Below are 24979 nucleotides of genomic sequence, written 5' to 3'. Positions count from 1 at the left end.
AGTAATACAGTTAGATGGGAGTAATAAATTGCCTGAACTTGAACTGTGAAGCTCAGTGCGGGGAGGGGGTGTCAATTTGTGAAAAGGCTAGTAAATGAATTTACAGATGGCAAGGAGCATGAACTTTCTGAAATTTTCCCAGACCAGAACTTAAAAATGATAAGAATACTAAAAGGGGGTATTCTCCACAAATGTATGATTAACCCGAAGTAAGGTAAATGGCCCATTTTGACCTTCGTTACTAATACTCATAAATATCAACTCCATCAAAAATTAAGCCCACATCTTCAAGTTATGTTTCTAGTATGCACTGCACAATTACAACATGTTGCCATTTATTTAACAAGACTCTGAAAGAATGGGTCCCCAAGATCAAATATATACAGTTTTAATATTGGATATATTTACATAATGGAACCACCTCATGGTCCGATGTTAAGAACAGTGTTTCAAATTCCTTTTAAAGATGTAAAAAAAAATCTGGTAACTCAAGCTCAATTATGCTTTTTAACAATTCCACTACCCCCCCCCCAATTTTGTCTTTCTTTTAAATAAATACTCAGACCTGGGCACAACTGCACCTAATTTATGTTAAGAACTGCTTAAAACCTGTTACATTTTTGGGTAATTTTGCTCCCTGGTGAAGTCCTGTTCTACAATAAAGAAAGCCCCATGTATGTCTCTAAGACATTTTTAAACTTTGATGAGCAGAGGTAAAAGGTTGTGTGCGTGCATTTATATCACTTACACTCATGAGATATAAACCCTTTAAAAACAAAAAATTACTGGTAACTGCCTTAAATGATTTACTTTATCCTTAAAAATAAGATGTAAGCTTTGCAAATTGCCATTCTGAATTCCTACTGCATTTTTTCAAACTTTCCTGGTCTGTATTGCCTAACTTTACCTTTTGTTTTTTAGAAATGAGTTTTTTCATTTATGCTTTTTAGATTAGGGTGGGTTTTTTTTTTTTTTTGTTTTGTTTTGTTTTTAAACAAAGGAGTACACCAAAAAAGGACCAATTAGTGAAAAAATGCATCTAATAAGGCTCTCCAGAATCTAAGGATCTGCCTCATTTCTGAACAATGAAATTAAGGGGAAAATCTCTTAAAAAAGAGAGGCTGAAGCAGCCAGCTATCAACAGGAAAGCTTCATTCCATTCACCACACTATTGCTTGCCACAAGAGAATACCATGCTCTGGGAGACTAATAACCTAATTATCCCAGACATTTGGGTTGGCACAACACCACGTTTCCTTTACGATTCTACTCTTCAATAAGGAAATGTTAAAAGGAGCCCTCCAAAGAAAACTAGGGAAAAGACATTTATACATACATTCACACGAACACATTCATACAGAGATACAGTGGGAATGGATTGTCTGCTAATCTTAGCATTCTAATTTTAAATTCCATGCCTTCAAGGAGGGCTTGCCATTTTTGATCAAGGGATGGGAAGGGTAATAGGTATGATCGATATTCTTTCAATTAAAATTATTCATATAGGTTCCTATACAGTACAGTTCAACATTAAGTGCAATTCTGCAAAAGAATTGGGGAGTCATTTTAATATTTACAAGAAATAAATCAGCAGAACAAGATTATATCAGATAGGCTGTGTACAGTAGCTGCGGCTTATAAAACATACCAGTAATTTGTACCTGGTGAGTATAAAGAAAACCAAGGCAGGATTCAGATGTCTTTACAACCAAGGGAGTACACAGGGCATCAACAAATTAGAGGACAAAAAAATTCACATTTTCTACATTTAAAAAAAAAAAAAAAAAAATTACAGATCTCACAAATGTCTTTGAAGACAAAGAAAAAGCCAAAGTCCTCTGAAGGGTGGGGAAGAAGAAGAAATCTGAAACGGAACTCTAAATGTAAAAAGAGTTTTACTTCACAAGACCAATTTTCTTGGCTTCTGTTTCATATATCAATAATCTCCACATTTTGACTATAAAAACTTCTGCTTCTTCATCAAGTACCTAGAAAAGAAAAAGAAAAAACTCAAAAAAACCAGTAACACATGTAAGATAAGCAATCATCAGCATCTCCCAATAGTGACTGGTATTTTATCACTTCCTGTCGTTGTTCAAGATTTTATTTATTTGTCAGAGACAGAGACCAAAGCCAAGCAATGGGAGTGGCAAGCAGAGGGAGAAGCAGGCTCCCCACTGAATGAGCACTGATGCAGGAGGACCATGACCTGAGCCAAAGGTCACGCTTAACCCACTGCGCCACCCCGACATCTTGTAACTGGTATTTTATTTTTTTTTTTAATATTTTATTTATTTATTTGACAGACAGAGATCACAAGTAGGCAGAGAGGCAGGCAGAGAGAGAGGAGGAAGCAGGCTCCCTGCTGAGCAGAGAGCCCGATGCGGGACTCGATCCCAGGACCCCGAGATCATGACCCGAGCCGAAGGCAGAGGCTTAACCCACTGAGCCACCCAGGCGCCCCTGTAACTGGTATTTTAAAAGACTTTATACATTGACAATCATTTACTTTCAATAAAATTACATGAAAAGAAATCGGTCTAGTGTGAAAAATGTTATTTAGTAAATAAAAATTACAAAAAAGGATTGTGGGATGGGGGAGAATGCATTCAGCCAAATTCCATGACTTACTAAATACTGACACCAAAGTATTTTATACAACTTTCATTCTTTTAATTTTACAAATACATATATACATATATTGAAAAACTATTTTCTAAAGAAAGCATTTTTTTTTAAGATTTTATTTATTTATTTGACAGATGGAGATCACAAGCAGGCAGAGAGACGGACAGCGAAGCAGGCTCCCTGCTGAGAAGAGAGCCTGATGCGGGACTTGATCCCAGGACCCTGAGATCATGACCTGAGCAGAAGGCAGAGGCCTTAACCCACTGAGCCACCCAGATGCCCAAAAAAGCACATGTTATAAAAAAACATACTAATTTAGGCAGAAGTAGTTATACAACTGCATAATTATTTAAGAGTACCTGATCTACCCCCAAAACAGCCTTAAAATTGTAACTTATTAAGTCCTTATTACGTACATGACACTGAATTAAATATTAAGTGAGAATATATGTAAAGCATTTAACAATGCTTCTGGGATACAGTAAAAAACAGTATGTGAATACTATCATCACCAAAAAAGACATAAGGCTACTGAATAAATAAATGGTCTTCTCCCCTTGGGAAATTGGTAAATCATCTTCCTATCTATTTATGAGGTAGGGGAATTGTATTGTTCCCTACTCCTGCCCTCACAGGACATGCAGATTTGGGCCTCTACACCAGAGTTACACTGAGTAAAATGAACGGCATGTTTCTTTCTACAGGTGGCAGCAACGACTGAGCTCCAGGGTATCACTGCTGTGATGGAATGTGGCCTACTGTTGCCAGGTCTCTGGAGCAGCAGATTAAGTTAGCAGGTAAGCAAATGGGGGGGCCGCCTGGGTGGTTCAATCAGTTGGTTAAGCATCTGCCTTGGGCTCAGGTCATGATCCCAGGGTCCTGGGATTGAGCTCTGCATCAGGTTTGCTGTTCAGCGGGGAGCCTGATTCTTCCTCTTCCTCTGCCGCACGCCCCCACTTGTGCTCCCTCTTTCTCAAATGAATAAATAAAATCTTAAAAAAAAAAAAAGTTAAGCAAACCAGATCTTGGGCAGACCACGTAGGTTCAAATGCCACTTCTACCTCTTATTAGATATATGTCCTTGGCTGAGTCACTTAGCCACAATGAACCTCAGTTCTCTCACCTGTAGAATTGAGAAAACATTATCTACATGATACTGTCCTACTGTGGGAGTTAAAAGAGCTAATAGATACAAAGTGTTTTGGAGAGTGGTACCTAAGTGATCAGAAAGTACCTAAAAGAAGCCAGAAATATTTTTTTGTTTTGATTTGTTGAGAAATTTCCCCAAATTTCTAAACAATGACAAGTAATTAAAGAACTTTTACTCAGAATTCTATGAGCCAGACTTGAGCAGCAATTTGAGAGAACTACGCTGCAACCTTGGAAATAATACAGACCTAGGCACAAAAAATCACCAGTTAATAAAATGAGGAAACGTACAGTTTGAAAAATCAGAATTTTTTTTAGAAGAAAAAGTCAGATTTTTAACAAGAGCAAAGTACTACTTGAACTAAATTTATCCAAATAAAGAAGTATCTAGAAGGTGAGCTTTTGTCAGAACTGGTTGACAAAACTAGCCAACTGTCTGGTCTCTTCCCACTCTGATCAACAATGAGCCAGAAAATTAAAACAATGTAAGTAATTAACCAGTAAAGAATCTAATTATACTCCAAATATCAAAATATTTCCACAGATCAAAATGGATTAACAAGTGACATCTTCACTGACAGAAACCGTAACTCAGCCAAAGCCAAATACTAGAACACTGAGGGTGTGTTTGTTTTTTGTTTTAAATTCCTTAACTCAAGCCCAACTATAAAACACTCTCTTGACCCAGCGATACTTTCCTAAAGAGATGGGAAGGCCAAGGAATTGCAAATTCTACCCCCAAGGACCAGGATCCATTCATGTTTCTCCTTTCATCTGAGGCTCAGCAGTATGAAGTCAACAAACTTTTCACAAATTATCAGAAATTCTAAAAAAAAGAGCTGCATCAGCCTGGCTGAGCAGCAGAAAACTAATGTCACCTGGCTTTAGACATCATATAGTGCCTGGACACATCATATAGTGCCTTGACCTTGGAGCTCCCTTTGGTTAGCCCCCCCCCCCACTATGCCCCTCCCTGACAGCTCTGCAGTGGAGAATGCAAGCTCTCCCAGGCACCTGTCATCTTATGACATGCTTGCTGTTTCTTCGGACTCATCTGCCCTCTGCTGCCTTCCCACCTTCCCACTCTGCCCTCCATTACCTTTTTTTTTTTTTTTTTTTTTTTTTTTTAAAGATTTTACTTATTTGACAGACAGAGATCACAAGTAGGCAGAGAGGCAGGCAGAGAGAGGCCAGCGTGGTGGGGGGTGGGGGGAAAGCAGGCTCCCCGCTGAGTGGAGAACCCGATGCAGGGCTCGATCCCAGCACCCTGGGATCACGACCTGAGCCAAAAATAGAAGCTTTATCCACTGAGCCACCCAGGCGCCCCCCTCCATTACTCTTTCCACTAACCAACCTCAACTTCTTTAATCATTTTTTTTCCTCTATTTACCTGAAAACTTGCTGTGTCCCTGAAAGACCCTGAGACACTGCAGCCTACTCAGGAAGTTCCATACTTTCAAAGCCTTCATCTCACAGGAGAGAGGAAACTGCTGGATCCTTCCTATTTCTCTCTGTAAACCGTATCTTCATTAAGATTCATGAGATCTCACGACGCTCCCTTTCCACTCCAACAGCAGCTATCTAGCAAATACCTAGTCTTTCATCCACAACAGATGAGCACTTTGGCTGTTGGTTCCCATATTTCTCTTCAATCCCTGTCCCAACACACAGAAGTTTCCATTTCTATGTGCACGACACAGGCAGAAAGTTATATTATAGTCTTTATGACATCAGCTCTATCCCAGAAACTTTCTCCCATGGCCAAAGATGCATCCCACCATCGTCGGGACGAATCCACCACTTGTTCTTAAACATTCTACTCTCTCACTATATCCACTCTTTCCAACACACCTCCCACAGCGTCACTGGAACAACCACCCCGATTCACGTAACCGCTGGCTCTATCCCGCCCTTACTGCCTTCTTTTCCTAACTTGGAGCTCACAGTACATTCAACCACTCTCACCTCTACAGTCAATTCTCTTCCTTCTTCCTTTCCTCACAAAATCACATTAGATAAATGCAACCACTGACCCAACTCTAATATCCAAATTAAATGCAAGTGGGGATTTGATGTTTACTCAATGGATACCTGTCCAAGTGACAAAGTTACACAAGTCTCTTCAAGTCTCAGTTTAGATGGTAATTCCTGTGATGCTTTTCCTAACTGCCCTCCCTACCATCAGATACTCCATCTCCTCTGCCTTCTACATTTTTTTTACATATCCCCATGACTGCAATCCCCATGACTTACAATACCAGGATTAGTATATCTGCCTCCCTGCTACTTCTTTAAGAACAGATGTTCCACCTTTTCATGCTTCTAGCGCATTGTTCAACCCAGTAAGCACTTAATTAATGTTTTCTAAATGTATGAATAGATCCAGGATTTGTGTTTATACATACAAACACCAAAGGCAGAATGAGAGTGTTAATGTAGTCTAAGGACATCCTAATGTGAGTGCTTTTAACCTCTTTTAATGCAGATTCATATCTTAATTGGGGCTTCTAAAAAGAAAAGATTCTGGAACCAACACAGGTAAAAAATTAACCAAATACAGATTAGTTTGTTACAGATATTAGAATATTAGTAACAGTAAATTTCTGACTTACCATGGCAACATCATCTAAAATGCTCTGAGGTGAACTATGAGCCATAACCTAAAAGAAACAAGTTAACTGTCATTTTCAAAATAAAAAAAAAATTAGCAATACAGCCAAGAAAGTTTAATGTACACTCAAACTAATATGGGAACTTCTTGTGGCTGAAGAAACCTTCTGTAATTTCTTAATCTTCAGAATCCTACTCTCTTCAATGGAAGTTTAGACAACCTGGGATCTTAATCACTATACTATGTGCTCTAATTCAAATACAGAGTTACAAATTTCAATGCTACAATGATTACAAGTGGAAAGGGCAGACCAGATTTGCTATTCCTAATATTAAAAGAGCAGTAGTGGTGGAAAAATAAGCATTTCCTTAAAATGCAATTCGTTATTCCTTTACAGATATACAGTGCTTCTACTATTCTGTCTTATTAAAGATAAGACTTTGCCTTCAGAAGACAATGGAAGGATGTGGTATACCTCAGTGATTAAGAGCACAGACTTAGCTCTTACTTATTATAGGACTATGGTCAAGAACTAACCTCCCCCTAGGCCGCAATTACTACATGTGTAAATAGGGATAATAATAGTAATTTACACTTGCTATGGTTGTTGGGAGGTTTAAAGGACCTAAGATTCTATAAAATGCTTTAACACAGTACCTCCCAAGAAGAGAGCCTGGGTCACAGCAAATTAACCAATAAAAATGATTATTATTATGCTGTGAAGAAAACTATTCTGCTCCTCTTCCAAATAGATGACTGAGAAATTCATGGGACAGGCTATCAGCTGTCTCCACAAAAACCCCTTCAACTGTATTTCAGCAGCATTCTGACCATTAAGACATGGGTGGCAACGCATTCTCTGAGGCAGGGAGAGAGCAAAATTGGCAGCAGGGAGCAAATCTGTCCTCCTTGACCCTCTGAAATGAAAGCATGTGGCGTAGGGGTCTTGAAGTGGAGGAGTTAAGTAGCCATGAAATCTCTTAAAAAGTGAGAGTAAACTATCATAGACTTGGCTTTGCAAGATCTTTTATTTTAGAGAGTGTCTAATATTTTAAAAATATAAAACAAATGTTGGAAATGAAGGGAGATCAAGACTAACCTTAGAACAAACAAAATCAACTAATGTAGCTTCTTCTTCACCTATGTATTCTATAATTTTCTTATTAATCCATGGTCTAATCCGTCGTTCCATCAATATCTGCAAAGTAATGCGTGGTTATTAAATTAAGGAATTTTCATTGTATTTACTACTACGTCTATAGCCTCATGATTTTTCTTAAAACTAAAATACACCATGTTCTCATTCATGAGTTGAACTAACACAGGTATGTATCAAGATACAATCACTTGCTTCTAACTGATGAAGACTTCAAAGTACCACCAAGAATTTCCTCAATCATCTACCTAAATTCCCTGGCAGGCCAAGACCCCAGCCACATTAGCATCTCTACTAACAGAATAAGCAGACTTTATATGCTATGTTCAAAACCACTTCCAATAAAAATGATGAAATACAATTTGCTACTCACAGAATCCACAATAGACCAATCCAGGGGATAAGCAAAGAGCTCAGGTTTGGCTGTAGGAATTTTCTCAATGAGACTCTTAATGTGTTTACGCTTTTCTTCAGTGTTTACAGTGCCTTTGGCAGCATTTTTATCATCTTCACCATAATCCAAGGGAACCAGTTTCCTTTTTCGGGGTACATCATCACTGTCTTCGTCCTCAAATTTGTTAAAGACACTATCTACCGGGAGTTTCTTTCTCTTCACAGAATTAGGCTGACCAGGACTATTGGAAGCACCTATAGTAAAAATACCATATTAGCATGATGACTTAATTTTCAAATGTTAATTACGTTTTACAACCCACCATCCCTCAAGAACAGTGCATAATATACTTTCACAAATCTCAGAGAAAGATCCCAACTGTAAAAAATGACTCACTACTCACAAGTGCTAGAAAATTTAACTTTTCACTTCTTCTCAGAACTCGAGGCAGCTGCAGATATAGGAGCACTAGTAGAACTACGAAAACAATCATGAGCTAGAAAGGCATTTTTGAGTATTTTTCTATCTACCTACCAAGCAGCACATATTTATTTTTTTCCTTAAGGCAAAACTGAAGTATATGTAGGGGATTAAAATAAAAGAAAGAAGGAAGAAAAAATGCTAACATACCCAGTTTAAGACTTAGTCCTATTTTTGGCCTATGTTCCTCAGGCTGTTGTTGATCTGGTGAATTTTCATGAGGAATAATAATACCACATGGAGACTCATCCCCAGGAGTGTTGGGGGTTGCATTGCCACTGGCAGAGGAAACGGATGGGGCAGAACTGATGGGCCTCAGAGTTGGTTTGAGACAGGGCTTTTGCTCCGGCTCTTCTTCCTCTTCCATGGGTTCCTCTCGTTTTTCTTCTTTTTCTTGCTTTTCTTCTTCTTCTTCCTCTGATTCAGGTTCTTGCTTTATTTGTGGCTGTCTGCGCCTTTCAGCCTCTTGTTCCATCTAAAATAGAAAAATAACATGACTAACAGACCACAACCATACTCCACTCAACCAGCTTTCTGTTTTCCATGATCTTTCATAAAACCTTTACTTTTCATTAGGAATAATGAAATACCCCTTGCTTCTATCATCAGAAAGCTGAGCAGGCCTATACAGTATCTTAGGTACTCAGCAAAATGTTTTCTTATGCTTTTAACATTTACATATAAAATTCATTAAGCTCTTCAGCTATAACAAAGGCAAATACATAATAACAGTAGCTAATTTAAAAGGAAAAGGTATGTTTTTATATTTTTATTAAAATTATATCCCGAAGTTTCAATTTATCTTTAAAGATTTTATTTATTTGAGAGAGAAAGAAGGAGAAAGGGAGTGCAAACAGTAGGAGAGTGGGGGTAAGGGCAGAGAGAAAGGGAGAAGCAGGCTCCCCATGCAGCTGCAGGGCTCAATCCCAGAACTCCGTAATCATGGCCTCAGCTGAAGGCAGATGATTAACTGACTGAGCCACCCAGGAGCCCCCCCGAAATTTTATTTTAGAACCGCATAGACAACCATGAAAGAGGCAACTCAAATCCTCAGCTTGGTCATCAACAATGATTTGTTCTGCAGTAGCTGGCTCGCTCAGCCAGGAGAGCATGCAACCCTCAATCTCAGGGTTGTGAATTTCAGCCCAATGTGAGTGCAGCAATTACTTAAAAATAAAATCTTTAAAATGAAATTATTTGGTTTTCCTAGGTCTCGCCTAAGGATGGTAGTCACTTTTGTATTCATGAACAGGGAAAGAAAGAACTAGAAGGGAAAAAATTTTCGGAATCAAAAGTCTATACCAAAATGAACACTTTCCCTGAAATCATGAAAGATTAAAAAACAACAACAACAGGGGCGCCTGGGTGGCTCAGTGGGTTAAAGCCTCTGCCTTCAGCTCAGGTCATGATCCCAGGGTCCTGGGATCGAGCCCCGCATCGGGCTCTCTGCTCAGCGGGGAGTCTGCTTCCTCCTTCTCTCTCTCTGCCTGCCTCTCAGCCTACTTGTGATCTCTGCCTGTCAAATAAATAAATAAAATCTTTAAAAAAAAAAAAACAACAACAACAACAAAATGACCAATAAGAGCATTATAAAAACTTGAGTAAATTCATCAATAACTTTTCTGAGCATGAAACAAAGAATGGAACAAAAAGACCCCGGGGATGCCTGGTTGGCTCAGTCGGTTACACGTCTGACTTAGGCTCAGGTCCTGACCTCAGGATCCTGGGACTGAGTCCATTCTCAGTAGGGAGTCTGCTTCTCCCTCTCCCTCTGCCTCTGCCCCTCCATCAAGCTCATGCTCGCTCTCTCAAAGAAATAAAATGTTAAAAAAAAAAATCCAGAACTATGTACCAATTAAAAATTGATGCATGACATGACTTAACCCCATCTACCAACTCACAAAGCAGTACAATCTGTGAGGCCTTCAAACCAACTAGTAGAGAATTAAAACAAAAACACACCCAACCTAAATGTTACAATGGTAAGGATTTAAAAGACCAACCATATACCATGATAGTCAAGGAATGAAAAAAGACATAAAGCTATAAACTGGCCATACTCTGAGTGAAGATTATACCCAAATTAAAAGCACATCAGAAAAGAGCGTGTAAATTACAATCCCACTTACAAAATTTATGTGAGGGTATACATATGCCTGGGTGATGAGATTTTAAAAATCACAAATCTCTAATGATTGTACCAGGCTGATAAGAAAACATATAGTTTTTCATTTTTTCACTATTGTGCTGCATATTGTCTGACTCTTCTATTTACTCATGTAAGTACTTTATCAGAAGGAAAAAGAACACAACTTCATTTTGAAAAATAAAAGGGACATGTAAGAAAACATGGCTTCTGTTGACAAATAGGATATAACAGATTTTTTCAAGTTGATATAAAGAACTTACAATATTATTAGATTCACAATATATTAAGAACTAAAAACTTTTCTGAAATGACACACTACTCTTTTTTGACATACTCTTAAAAAAAGAATGGAGTATGCTATGTCCTATGCCAAAGTCCTTTCCTTTTTTAAAATGGCATGTTGCTCATGAAAACACCTTTATTTAGGAAATAAAAAAAATTTAAGGTGGCCCCAAAAGTCCTGAAATGTCAGAACACCTTATAGGAAGAACAGGTTTCTAGGTAAGTTTTATTAGATGACATTCATTTAACATAGGTAGTATTTCACAGAAAGAAAGGAATAAGACACAGAAGGATGTTTAGAATAATTAAAGCTGTAAATCAAATAACACTGATGATGTGTATAATAAAATAAGGAAAAACCACTAATATCCTCCCCCAAAACAGCAAGATCCATGGAGCATAAACTGCATTTCCCTTATGAGAACACTGTTGTGGACTTGGGGTAACTCACCCTCTGGAGCTCTGCATCTGGATCCGGATGCCCTTCAGCCAGAAGGCGCTGCCTGATTTCCTCTAGCTCTTCCTTCTCTCTCTTCCTATCCCGTTCATCTGCTTCCATTTCCTTTTCCCTATCACGCAACCTTTTCTGAAGAGCGCTTCCTCTGAAAAAGTAAATCGTAACAGGCTTTGATACTCAAGGCAACTATTACAACAGCTAGTATCTCCAAAAGTACCTTCTTTCAAAACGGAAAGCTGCACATTGAGGGAATGAAAAATGTCTTACTGTTCTGTATCTGAGAACACCCAAGACAGTGTGCTCTCTACACACACGTTTAATAAGGAAGCAAGGTCTTGTCATTTACCACCATGCCTCATTCTCAAGTCCTTCTGTAAGTAGGAGAAAACCATTTTCTGAAGAAAGAAAGCTCTCATTCCACAGGGAAAGCCCAACACACACACTGTGTTTTCTTGGATGTCAAGTTGTGAAAAACTACTACAAGAAATAATAATACCACTAAGAACAGTTCTCTATCTTCAATTCAAAGCAATTCTTCCCCTTATGGAAAAAATCCTTGAAAGAAGTAGTGTATAATCAACAGAAAGCAGAGCCGCTCTCTAGCCAGCAGTACATCTCAGAATGCTGAAATTATGTACTACTACTGATTTTATGATTCGGTAATTTTACTTTTTTTTTTTTTCTTCATTTTCTACAAACTCAAAGCGTTGGTATGCTTTTGAAGTGGCTAATTCCGATGTTTTGATTATGTGGGAGTACAGTGTATTAAAATTATATACTAAATTCCTTCACTACATGCCCTGCTCATGTCAGATACATAAGGTTAAAAAGAGAAATCAAAATATTGTCCATATCCTTCCAAAAACTATAGTTTGGAATGGAGGAAGCAGAACAGAGCCAACAATTTTACCAGTCTGCCAAGGTGCTAGAATAAGAGTAGTTTAGAAATGCCATGGGAACAAAGACATGAGGGAAGGCAGGCTTTACAACTCTCACTTTACAATAATGTAACAGTAGGGCGGGAGATGAGATGGCAATGGGTTTGCTTTGCAACATTCTTGAATGCAAAAATTTTTAGACCACCTTGAATAGTTACCAACACTAGTTATAACTGGCTACAAAAATTGGATCTCTATAAAACACATGAAAAACATTAATTTGTTTTAATATTATTATATGGACCACCACCCCACCAAAGACAGAATTGTTGATCCCTTTCCAACAGTTCTCCTCCACACTCCCAAAACAACATATCAAATATGGAGGTAATTACAAGGTAGAATATTAAGATTTTCTTCCTTACTCCAAATGTGCACCCTCTGATAGAGAAAATACACCTAGTAAAACACTCAAAAGTATGAGCTCATGAAGCAAGGGTTCTTTACCTGTAATATTTGGGATCATCTCTATCATCATCATAATCTTCTAAGAATTCTTTCAGTCTTTTAGCTTCTTTTGCCTTTCAGGAAATAAAAGACAAAGTGTGCAAAATTAACATGAAAATCATATAGACTATCCTCTCCTTCCTGGAGATAGAGGTTTCTTACCCATACCACTGGAATTTTATAATTCTCATGTGCATTGCATGTTAAATAGCATTAGAGATATTTTATCTTTTAGTCATAAATAACAAGCCAGATTTAGAACTTATTTCTGCAAAAAACAAAACAAAAAAAGCATATAATATTTCCTCTCTGGATATAATCTTCAAAGTACAATAATGAAAACAGAGCATACCAAGAAACAAAACTGAAAGTTATTTTATTGAATCTATTATTAACTCAACAAAAATATTTTACATTTGTTGATAGATAATGCTAGAGAAAAGTTTTTACAAACTTTGGGTACACAAAACATCAAAGTATAGGACTCTCTCTCTTATTTTCGGAATTTCAAATAACTCTTATATTTAATACCACTTATAGCTAACAATTACATACAAATATGCAATACATAAAAATACTTATTTATACTCTATATCCTTATCTACTCTACCAACTATTCTAGCTATTATACCTATATATAAAAGGAGATAATAAGTTTCTGAATATAGTAAAAATTTAGACTACAGTAAGATTTTAATATATTGCAAAGTTCAAATATTACCTCTCTGTAGAGACTCCCCTAATCTAACCATCTATCCATCACCAATTCCCATCCCCAGAGCTTTCTCTGCACTCCCAAAACTGTGAACAGACCTTTTCATATCTTAAACACTCATACACTATAGTAACTACCTACCTCTCTGACAATACCACCCATTTGTTTCAAAGTTAGCAGCATTTAGTTACTCCTGTATACCCAGTACCTAGCACAAGCACCAAGGCTAGGATATAACTTACACTCAAAATGCGTCAAATGAACAAGCGCAGATTTGTTAAGTAGGAATGACAAAACTTACAAATATTTAAATAAAACACTGGAAGGTCCATTAGTTACATACTAAAATATAAACATAAATTACCAGTCTTGAGGAGTAGAAACCTTTACTTTTTACATCATTTACTTCTGTTACTTGAGTAGTTTTATAAAATAAGCAAGTTTAACTGCTTTGGTAATGTATTTTAAAGCTCTCCAACACAAAATAATAGGAAAAATCAGATTTGCATGTAAAAAGCAGAATCACTTCAAATCTATCCCACTATGCTGTTCACGGCAAACAACTCTTCAAATAATCATTTCTCATCATATTATTCTCTTCCTATTTTCTAATCTAGGGATAAAAAAGAAATTCTACAATGGGGGCGCCTGGGTGGCTCAGTTGGTTGGGCGACTGCCTTCCGCTCGGGTCAGGATCCTGGGGTTCCGGGACTGAGTCCCACATCGAGCTCCCTGCTCAGCTGGGAGTCTCCTTCTCCCACTGACCTCTCTCCTCTCATTCTCTCTCTCAAATAAAGGAATAAAATCTTTAAAAAGAAGAAGAAAATGGGAGCTACAATTCAGGGGAGTTGAAATTACTGTCAATAATTCTGTGGCATTATAGATCTACTATACAGAAAACCCATACTATCTATCCAGCTGCTGCATGCACCCTCTGTTGGCTACTTAAAAAACTCCCACTATGTCTTATGTTCAAAAGCTATATGAAGATTTCCAACGTCAGTGAAGTTTTAGGAAGAATAACCTCCAAACTGGAGATAAAGAAACTTTCATGAAATTCTGGCAAAGAGAGAACACATGGAACATACTACTCAAGAAAACACTATGCTAAAATCTTTCTGTCATTCTTGTTAGTAACAACCTGTGCCAACGGTTTCACTATTTACAGTTTATCAAACAACGTAAACGCAGAATACAAGTTTCACTTTTATGACCGTCATGTAACTAACAGGTAGCGTAAGGAAAAACTATAATTCATAAATGTTATATATTGAAGACAATAACTGTGATTTATGAAAACAGTTCTTTACACTGTATGTTACGTGGATTTAAATAAAAACATGAAAAACAAAAGAGGTCTTCTCATGACACTATTCCCATGATCCCCATGTGCCATACTAGTACAGAACAGAATCTATTAATGCTTCCTCAAATTCAAAATGCTACAGACTCTTAATCAAAGAACATTTTATAAATTCTCATTTTATATATGACTCTAGGGCAGACTTAATTAACTTCAATGGTACGCCAAGAGATAATTTTGTTTATAGCCAGCAAAAATGTGAAAATTAAGCGTAAAAAAAGAGTCTGGTGTACTGGAATTGCCTGAAGATTACTTGAAATATATAAAAATTAAATTATGTAGGGTTGCCTGGGTGGCTTAGCCAGCCAGGCGTCCAGACGCTTGATTTCAACTCGAGCGGCAATCTCCGGATCATGAGATGCAGCCTCACTGGGTGTGGAGCCTGCCTGGGATTCTCTCTCTACCCCTGCCTTTGTCCCTCTGCCAACAAATTAAATTGTCTTGAGAAATTACACATTTTAATGACACCTCTAATCTAGTTAATGGTCAAGAATTTGACCTGATTTTTATCTTAAAAAAAAAAAAAATCAATGACTTATAATCTAGACTATTACCATTTCTCTTCTTCTTTCTTCTTCTCTTTCAGCCTCTTTCTCATATTCCCGAGTTTTCTTCCGTTCTCTGATTTCCCAATTCTTAAGGCGCTAAAAAAGAAATTGTCAAATTTATTAATACAAATGTATGCAAAGGGCTCTGAAATTTTTGACTAACCTACTGAGTAGCAAGTTGGTTTTTTTTTTTTTTTTTAAACCCCCGAGGGGGTGCACCGTTCCTGGAAGTACTGCAATACCAGGTCAATGCGTGGAGTAGACGGAGCAAGCTCCTATTCCATCTCCCTGCTCCAAAAATCCATTTAATATATTGTCCTCAGATAGAGGACGTATCAGATATTAAAATGATAAGAACAGATACAACACTTGATCTCAGCCAAAAGGCCGAGAAGCGACTGAGTAGCAAGATTTAATAAAAGCATTTCCTAGGGCATCTGGGTGGCTCACTTGCCCAGCTTAGTTAAGTGCACAGCTCTTGGTTTTGGCTCAGGTCATGATCTCAGAGTTGTGAGATCGAGCCTGTGTATTATGCTCCATGACCAGTGGGAGTCTGCTGGAAATTCTCTCCCTCACCCTCTCCCTCTGCGCATATGGCTGCATGCTCTCTCAAATAAATAAAATCTTAAGAAAAAAAAGGGGGGGGGGTGCCTGGATAGCTCAATTGGTTAGGTGATTGCCTCCAGCTCAGGTGATGATCCCAGAGTCCCAGGATCAAATCCCACATCGGGTTCCCTACTCAGCAAGAATTCTGCTTCTCTGACCCTCCCCTCTCTTATGCTCTCTCTCTTACTCTCTCAAAGAAATAAAATCTTTAAAAATAATAATAAAGAATAAAAGCATTTCCTCAATTTACCTCTTGGTAAGCAGCTTCTTTCTCTCGGAGTTTTCTTTCAAGTTTTCTTCGTTCATAAGCATCTTCTTCATCCTCTTCTCGGTCACGCTTTTTGTCTTTCTCTCTCTCTCGTTCCCGTTCTCTTTCTCGTTCTCTCTCTCGTTCTCGTTCTCTTTCTCGTTCCCGTTCTCTCTCTCTCTCTCTTTCTCGCTCCCGTTCCCTTTCACGATCTCTGCTCTTTTCTCTATATAAACAAAAGATTTTAAAAATCTGTCAGTCTTTCAGTTTTCCATTATAAACCAAGGGAAAGGAGGGCAACATATATTACAAAATAATACAGAAACTCATAGGCCAGAATTTAGCACCTGATTTCTGCAGAACGGTAAACTTCTCTGTATTTATCAGGATGATACAATGTAACTCTAATCTCAAATTCTGAACTGCATTTTAAATTCAATGTTAATGCTTATCAGTATCTCAGAAAACAAACACAGCTGGACACAAGAAATACAAAGGGCTGACAAACATGTTAAAAGACAGCCTTCTTCACTAGTGATCCAGGAATAAAGGTGTTGGCAAAGATGTGGAGAAAAGAGCATTTTGGCATATTGCATGGATAAATTAGACCTATACTACTGGCAACGAAAAGTTTTCAAATATTTGAGAGTGGTAAAACCAAATTGCAGAATATACATAGTATGATGCCATGGATCTAATTAATACAATACAGTGTTTATGGATTCACATCCATGGTAAAAGTATGTATACACTGATTGTATATATGTCAAATCCTTGATAATGGTTACTCAAGAGGGCAATAGTTATTCCAGAAGAGGAAGAAAGGGAAGGATTTTAAAGCCCAATAAAGATAAGGACACTGGGGGGCGCCTGGGTGGCTCAGTGGGTTAAGCCGCTGCCTTCGGCTCAGGTCATAATCTCAGGGTCCAGGGATCGAGTCCCACATCGGGCTCTCTGCTCAGCAGGGAGCCTGTTTCCTCCTCTTTCTCTCTCTCTGCCTGCCTCTCTGCCTACTTGTGATCTCTGTCTGTCAAATAAATAAATAAAATCTTAAAAAAAAAAAAAAAAAAAAAAGATAAGGACACTGGATTTCTAGTTCCAGCAAATGCGACTTCCTAAAAGTGGACCTCCTTTCAGCTACAATCAGATGAAAATTTGCAACACAGAAATGTATTATCTGAAAACCAGCCTGGGAGAAAAAGATGAGCTTTTCTTCTTTCCCCACTTTCTTCCTTTGTTCATTTTTGCTTTACTCCTTCCTGAGGAATTTGAGGTGATTCATCCAACAAAGTCAATATAAGAAGAAAAAAAACTTAAAAGCAATGTAAAATTACAAGGAGTCCTAAACTGAGAGCTAGGTGAGTTGTGGCCATATGGGCTATAGGACCAAGGAAAGACAACTGGCTAAAAGCAGGGGTGCTAGTGATGATCTCCCAGGATGCAGGACCTCAATGAAATGGTAAATAGAAAAGATGCCCCAACAACCCAGGGAGAAAAGAGGGACTCATGTCTGCCCAGAACACTGGGTGGACAGTGGCTGTGCTCTGGTCTGTGTATGAACTAGCTTCAGCTGGAATTAACCCTGAAGTTGAAAACTATTACTCGACTGGGCTGAGGAAGTCCTCCCCTCATAAATATAAACAGTGTAGAGACTGCCCACTCAGTTCTACTAAAGCATCAGTGAACAGTGACTTCCACCAAGCCTTACCTTGATCGACTCCGATCCTTGTTCCGATCCGAGCTCCTTTCCCGATCGCGGTCTCGGTCTCTCTCACGGTCCCGGTCCCGGTCTCTCTCTTTTGTCCGGTCACGATCCCTATCTCGTTCTCGTTCCCGCTCCCGTTCCTTCTCTTTTTCTCGTTCACGTTCTCTTTCCCTTTCTCGTTCCCGTTCTCGCCTTTCTCGTTCCCTTTCACGCTCCCTCTCTCTTTCTCTCCGTTCTTTCTCAATTTCCTGTCTTTCTTTCTCCTTTTTGCCTTTCTCTTCTTCCAGTTTCTAGAAACCAATAAAAGTACTTTTAGAGTTAACTCTGTAGCTCCAGTATTCAGATATTTCCCGGCGCAATGCCCAACATAAGGAACAAAAACAACCAAACCACTGGCACTTTAATATTAAGTACTTGTGGTTTTACTGGACAAATTAAGCTGAAGCAATCACAACACTAAATAGATTGCGTGCAAACCCATATACTCTACACAGACCAGGAATCTCCAATCTTGGATGCTGGGAGATTGTGTCAAGTGTGGTTGGCCACTCAATGATTATCTACTAACTAAATGACCATGAGGAATGTGATGATTTGTAATAATTTCTACAAATATAATCACTTAGCTAAAATGTAATTCCCCTCATTATGAAATTTTCTGTAAATCAGCGTGACTACTGATTTACTATTGATACTAAATATAACCCCAGACTTCCCATTACCTACAGGTTACTACTTGAAGATTTCCAAGGGGAGGTGGGGGAGGAAGAGTCAGGTTGCTGTAATACAACTAAATAATCTTCTACCCACTGGTTTGCCCACCCTCCAAAAGGTTAAGCTGAATTCAGCCAATATTTGCCCTATTACCTAAATGGAAACGTTTACTCCCACCATTACAAGATGGATAGCCCACCAAATACAAAAAGTCTGAAAATCACTCACTTCAAGCAAAAATGTACATAACTGTAATATTCTCATTTCATTTAATTTTAAAAGCAACATATTTATGCCCATTATGCCTATAAGACAATAAAATATATCAACAGTGATAAATCCATCCTTGGAAGGAACGATTGCATATGAACTTACAGATGCTGTGCTAGGACATGGATCGCCAACACTGGATTAACCTTGCCTACAAGCTATGTTTCTGGGAGGAAGAGCAAGTACATGGTTCACAAATAAACCAAATAACAAAGTCAGACCAAGTTTGTACCCTGACAAGATTACCAGTGTACCACACGGTTTCTACACAAACTCAGGAAAAAAAAACAAAAACAAAAACAAACAAAACAAACAAAAAAAAAAAACCCAAACAGGAAAAACAAAACAAAAACAAAATACATTTATCCCTTTGGTTCCATGTTTAGTGTCACCGAAATGAAATTTAAACTGCAACAATAAAATGTGCATTCTTTTGTCTTTTCTCAGTCATGTAAAGCATTTAAAACAACTTTAAAAAGTAATCTTACCTGTTATACTTTTTCTCTTGTTCATGGCTCAGAGAACTGATAGAGGATTATGAGAGAAAAACTAATGCATGAGAAATCAATATATTCAGCTGCTGTGCCAGTCTATATCAAACGAGAATGTAGGCAAAGCCAATACTGAATACACTGAGGTTACAAAGAGAAGAGAAAAGAAATGACAGAAAGAGGGCAGAAACTGAAAGCTATTTAAAGGGGCGAATTCTAATTTCTGAAACAGTTCTAAAGAACTATAAAAATTTGTATTATAAAATGAGGCTAGACTACATAAAACTTACCTCAGTGTCATACACTTATAAAGAAATATTTATTTCTGAGATAATACTTACAGATTTATTTTAGCTGTTCCAATAATAATTGGCTTTATAGAATTTAATTTTTACTTTTGCTTATTCACTGTACTACTTATTTCTTAGTAGTGTATACTTCCACTTATGTAAATAATAATTTGTTTCAGAACTCATTTCTAAAGTTTTGTTCTAAGTAAATGAACAAGTGAGTGAATCTGGACCACACTGAATGCATTTCTAAAAAAGACTATGTATGCGGTTAAGTAGATGCACACATACGTACGTATATGTATTTTAAGACAAAGACTAAAGATAAAGAAAATAAAGTGAGTCTAAAAAGATGTAAGGAAGTAATGAAATAACGAAGAGGAAAGGACAGAAAAAAAAAATCATAAATCTTACCTTATTCTCTCTTCAGACTCGTCCGTGCTGTAAATGGACGCCCCCTGCCACGCTGATACCCTGACAGTCCGTGGTTATTTAATAAACTCATACCAAAACATGCAAAGGTTCACTGAGCTCATTTTTTGTTACTGGAGTTTCAAATGTTCCCTTTAACCATACCACCCAACAAGAAGAACTGTTTTTCATTTTCATCTGTTTTTTAAAGTACATTTTGGAAAAAACATCCCCCCCCGCCCCCATAGTGAAGTAAGTCTAAGGCAGTCAAATGCCTGGCAGCTTCTCAAACTCTGAAGCAATCATCTTTTGAATTATATTCTTAAAAACACAATTTTCTCATATACTGTACCAATGACATGACAGGGTTTAACAAGTAACAACAAGGGGGTAAACCACACACACAACTGTATACCATTTTCAAGCTTACTCAGACCCTGAATTTAAGTACTGGAACCTAACCAAAAGTATGCCTCGAAAATGACTTCCCACGGACTACCTTTTAAACTCAAAATTAATTTGGGAAAATTTTATTTGTGCTTTTAGACATACTTAATTCCTGAAAAAGCACTGTGTATGTGAGCTAGGGCTGGGCATCTGGATAATAAGTGTTCAGCAGCACTGATTCAATGACACGGTCAACTTGGGATTTTGAGAGCAGTAAGAAAAAGTTTAAGATTAAATAAAGAAAAAATGAACACTTAACATTTCACTGAGTTAAAGATCACTCAGTCTTTAGAGTAAAAACCAGTAACATCTTATTATCTCTAACAACAAAATACATTTCATGCCATGTTTGCATTTTACCGTTCATAAGCATCACCTTCAACACCAGCGAACATTCACAAATGCACTGTCATTGAGAGAAGCTTTCAATAGGCAAAACTCGTGAGTGGGATTTACTATGCACAAATACCCATTTCCAAGCCAGTTACCCCTTTGCATATTTTTCTGAGGGGGCATCCATAAATATAATAAAAAACAGAAGCTCATACTTACATCCTATTCCTTGTTACTTTCCAAGCTGAGAGTTTCATCTTGCATTAGTCACCATATGATCTCTATCATAATGGTGGGGGTCAATGAATAGATTAGCTTTATGGGAATTTACAGTTCTTCCATGCATCTAAAATTTGGTAAGTCTGGTAACCACTGACCTACTTTTTAAAATCTCCCCCTCTCAACTTAAATCTACACAAATATATATCTTAAATTTTAATCTCAGCTCTAAAGAAAAGATTTTCCTAAGATTAAGTTAAATAACTGCCCCAGAAATAAACTACAGTGTAGGTTATCCTGCTGCCCCACTGAATCTAATGTAAATCTGACCTTGATGTTTATGTTAAAATCTAAAAATAAAATTAACTTTTATTCATATTAAAGTGAGATGACTGCAGAGTAGTCAGTAACTGAAAAAACTAAGTACAATTATGTCCAGGACCACTTTAATATGGTATTGTTCTTCTGTTTCTTTGTCTCTAAATATTAATTAACCTATAAAAAGCACTTAAATTATATTCTAATGTAAGGTTGATTTTTTTTTTCTTTTTGTCTGTTTGCTTTGGGTTCTGTAAAAAGTCTAGATTGGTATCAAGTAAAAAAACCAAGAATACTACCTTGTGTGTGTCTCTGAATTTGCTGATCTCTCTGGATATCAGGTCTCTTTTGTCTTCTTCCATTTCTATAGCATTTATATCCTCCTAAAAAAGATAGAAGGGATAGGAGAGAATACATTAAAGATTAATCCACCACATCAACACAGATACTAAAAGATATTCTGTACCATCTTACAAAAGAGACAATAATTTATATAGTATAAAAAACTAATGATCTAAGTTAAATAGTGAGAAATCAGATGAAAAAGAATCACAAGCCTGGCCAATAGCAATAAACATTTATTGTCAGTATCTTGTAATGTAAACGAACCTTAGTGATGAGTGGGTAGGGGATCAGTGGGGCCACTGGAAATCTGCGGAAAATCTGCGGAAAAATCCACAAAGATTTAAAAAAGAGCAAGAGTTTACATTATTCTGCACAACAATTCACTGTATGTTTATAATGCAAGCAAAGTAAGATTTCTGTGACATTTCTTGATTTCAAATTACTTAATAAAGAAGATTTCACTTACTCTCTTTAACACCTCCTGTCACCCTCCTCCTCACCCTCCAACCACCTCAGGCAAGGGAATAAGGGAAGTCTCACACTAACTAGACTTTTTCCTTCATCCTCTGGAAATAATCATACCAACAAAATTTACCCATAATTCCTGCCACTGAGCAGGAGCTCTTTGAGCCTCTCCTCCAAACACCTATGAAACAAATACTCTAGCTACTTTCTCCTTTCTTGGTAACGCTGGGGAGGAAGAACAAGCTCTACAAACCTCAATTACTCTATACCTAAAGGACTACCAATTCCCATTCCCAATGACTGGCATTTTACTAGACAGGTTTTTATTACCACATGAGGAAAAACAAGCCAAGTAATAAAAATATATTTGGCCACAAAGCAAACTGAAGATAACCTAATAAGGCACTCAAATTCAAAATAAAATGAACCATAACCACCCAATACTAAAAACCATACTATATGATTCCTGGTACTTTTCACGGCACATAAAATCCATGCACACAACATACTCCCAATATTTTTAAAGAATACTCCCCACAATTTCTCTAAATTTACCCAAAAGAAATGAATGTTAAAAACAAAACAAAACAAACAAACAAAAAAACATTTTTGGGGTACCTGGGTAGCACAGTCAGTTAAGGTTCAACTCTTGGTTTCAGCTTAGGCAAGCCCTGCTTGGGGTTCCAAGCTAGGGGCGGAATCTGCTTGAAATTCTCCCTCTGCCTGTGCCCCTCCCCCTCAAGCTTGCTCACTCTCTCTCTCAAACAAATAAATCTTTTTTTTTTTTTTTTAAGATTTTATTTATTTATTTGACAGAGATCACAAGTAGGTAGAGAGGCAGGCAGAGAGAGAAAGGAAGGAAAGCAGGCTCCCCGCTGAGCAGAGATCCCGATGCGGGGCTCGATCCCAGGACCCTGGGATCATGACCTGAGCCGAAGGCAGAGGCTTTAACCACTGAGCCACCCAGGCACCCCTCAAACAAATAAAATCTTTTAAAAAAATTTTTTTTCCTTTAACCTTAACTCCCTACTATTCAATTAGCGTAGGCTGGCAGAAAGTAATAAAATATAATACACTGGGGAGGAGTGTTTCATCTTGCCCTACTCTTCAACTGCCCTCCAATTAGAAGTTCAACTGCAGGGGTGCCTGGGTGGCTCAGTGGGTTAAAGCCTCTGCCTTTGGCTCAGGTCATGATCCTGGGGTCTTGGGATCGAGTCCCGCAAGGAGCGGGCTCTCTGCTCCGCAAGGAGCGTGTTTCCTCTTCTCTCTCTGCCTGCCTCTCTGCCTACTTGTGATCTCTCTGTCAAATAAATAAAATCTTAAAAAAAAAAAAAAAAAAGGAAGAAGAAGAAGTTGTTCAACCGCAGTACTGTCCATAGAGGGAATGCAATGTGGTTTAGAACAAAAGATGGCAAGATTTAAAGAATGGGTAAAAATCTTCAGTGAAGGATATCTGGTGTGTTGCTTGAAGCAGAGATAGAACAATATCCACGAGTAAGGCAAAACAAAGCCAGCCCCTTCACAGCCAAAAAAACAGAACAAAACAAAACTTCCTTTGTCCCTTAATATCAGCATCTACTTCGTAAGTCAAGGGCTTTTTCCTTATGTAATCTGAATCCACAGATAAACATAAGCATCCATGCCAGTATATTTCAAACATATAAAACAAACATTTTGGTGAAAAGAGTGAGTTACTTGATAAAACATGGTCAAATTAGGTTTAAAGTATATTGTGATAAATCTTAAGTCATTTTCTCCTTGAAAGCTGCAATGCAATGAAAACACAAGAGTGACACCGTAAAAAGTCAACCACAGAAAGGACTATTGCCAGAAATCAGTAACACATACGTCCTCCTTCTTCTCCTTCTTCTTCTTCCTGGGGTGAGAGTCAGATTCCTGTGAGGGGGCATTGAGCTCACTGGAGTATTCTCGTATTAAAACTTCAATGGCCCCTTTGATCATCTGATCTCTTCTCTTTGTTTCTTCATCTAAGGCTTCTTCATCATCATTCGTGACAGTTTCTGGCCTCGCAGTCTTTAAAAAAAAAACAAAAAAACAAAGCAAGTTCAGGGGAGTGAAGAGGAAAAAGAAATCCAGAAAAAAAGAAAGAAAAAATAAAATCATTCTAAAATAAGTCAGTACACAAAACAAACATTTTTTCTCTAAAACATCTGTGTAGTCCTATTAAATGCAGACTTGGCTTTGTTCTTAACTTCACAAAACTACATTAAATTACTGATTTTTCTTAGATACTGATACTTCATCATTTTCTTTTCCTTTTTTTCCTTTAATAGCTAATATTCTAACCTCTGACCAGTTACAGGAAGATCAAACCACAATACAAACACACTACACAACATACCTGCCAAGCTTTCAGTTTTTCAGATTCTTTCTCAAACACTTCCACAAGCTAATGATGGTTACTAAATTAACCAAAACACAGCTGAAAATTTCATTATGTGAAAAAAGCAGAAATACAGTTCTATGTACACTGTAACAGCCACCATTTAAAATTTTTAAAATGTATGTGCAGGTTAACAAATGTAAAATACAAGGCAGCTATATACAACAAAACGCAAGCATCAAAAAAACACAAACAAGAAGGCGAGCATCTGACCTGCCAGGGGCTGAACAATGACATCTTTTCCTGCTCTGTGGGAATGTGGGTATACCACTTACAAAAACCATGTACTTATATATTTAGAAGAAACCAACTCTAAATACTGCCCAAGTATTTCTCCCATGACCTGCACATGTAACGTTATAAAAAATAACACGAAATTCATGTGGTAAAGCTTCTC

The 24979-nt window shown here is 37.6% G+C and overlaps 1 protein-coding gene and 1 non-coding gene across 2 annotated transcripts in view; both read right to left on the bottom strand.

Annotated features, from left to right (window-relative positions):
• Positions 1 to 1543: 1543 nt before the first annotated feature.
• Positions 1544 to 24979, bottom strand: part of RBM25 (RNA binding motif protein 25) — a 59538-nt gene continuing 36102 nt past the window's right edge. The window contains exons 7-19 of the mRNA XM_044231209.1: positions 24027 to 24212; positions 21978 to 22031; positions 21668 to 21751; positions 17879 to 18165; positions 16174 to 16396; positions 15324 to 15413; positions 12692 to 12765; positions 11301 to 11451; positions 8569 to 8893; positions 7918 to 8192; positions 7488 to 7586; positions 6390 to 6437; positions 1544 to 1988 (exon numbers count right to left, since the gene is read on the bottom strand). Coding sequence (XP_044087144.1) covers positions 1896 to 1988; positions 6390 to 6437; positions 7488 to 7586; positions 7918 to 8192; positions 8569 to 8893; positions 11301 to 11451; positions 12692 to 12765; positions 15324 to 15413; positions 16174 to 16396; positions 17879 to 18165; positions 21668 to 21751; positions 21978 to 22031; positions 24027 to 24212 — 1989 coding nt within the window. The 3' untranslated portion in view covers positions 1544 to 1895. The remainder of the gene's footprint in view (positions 1989 to 6389; positions 6438 to 7487; positions 7587 to 7917; positions 8193 to 8568; positions 8894 to 11300; positions 11452 to 12691; positions 12766 to 15323; positions 15414 to 16173; positions 16397 to 17878; positions 18166 to 21667; positions 21752 to 21977; positions 22032 to 24026; positions 24213 to 24979) is intronic.
• Positions 15526 to 15716, bottom strand: LOC122894773. The gene has a single exon (XR_006381839.1). It is a non-coding gene; the product is annotated as a U2 spliceosomal RNA (small nuclear RNA).

Source organism: Neovison vison, chromosome 13 (genome assembly GCF_020171115.1).
Source record: "Neovison vison isolate M4711 chromosome 13, ASM_NN_V1, whole genome shotgun sequence".
In the NCBI taxonomy this organism is placed as follows: domain Eukaryota; kingdom Metazoa; phylum Chordata; class Mammalia; order Carnivora; family Mustelidae; genus Neogale; species Neogale vison.
The sequence above is the reverse complement of the archived record's forward strand: the minus strand, read 5'-3'. Positions and strand labels throughout refer to the sequence as shown.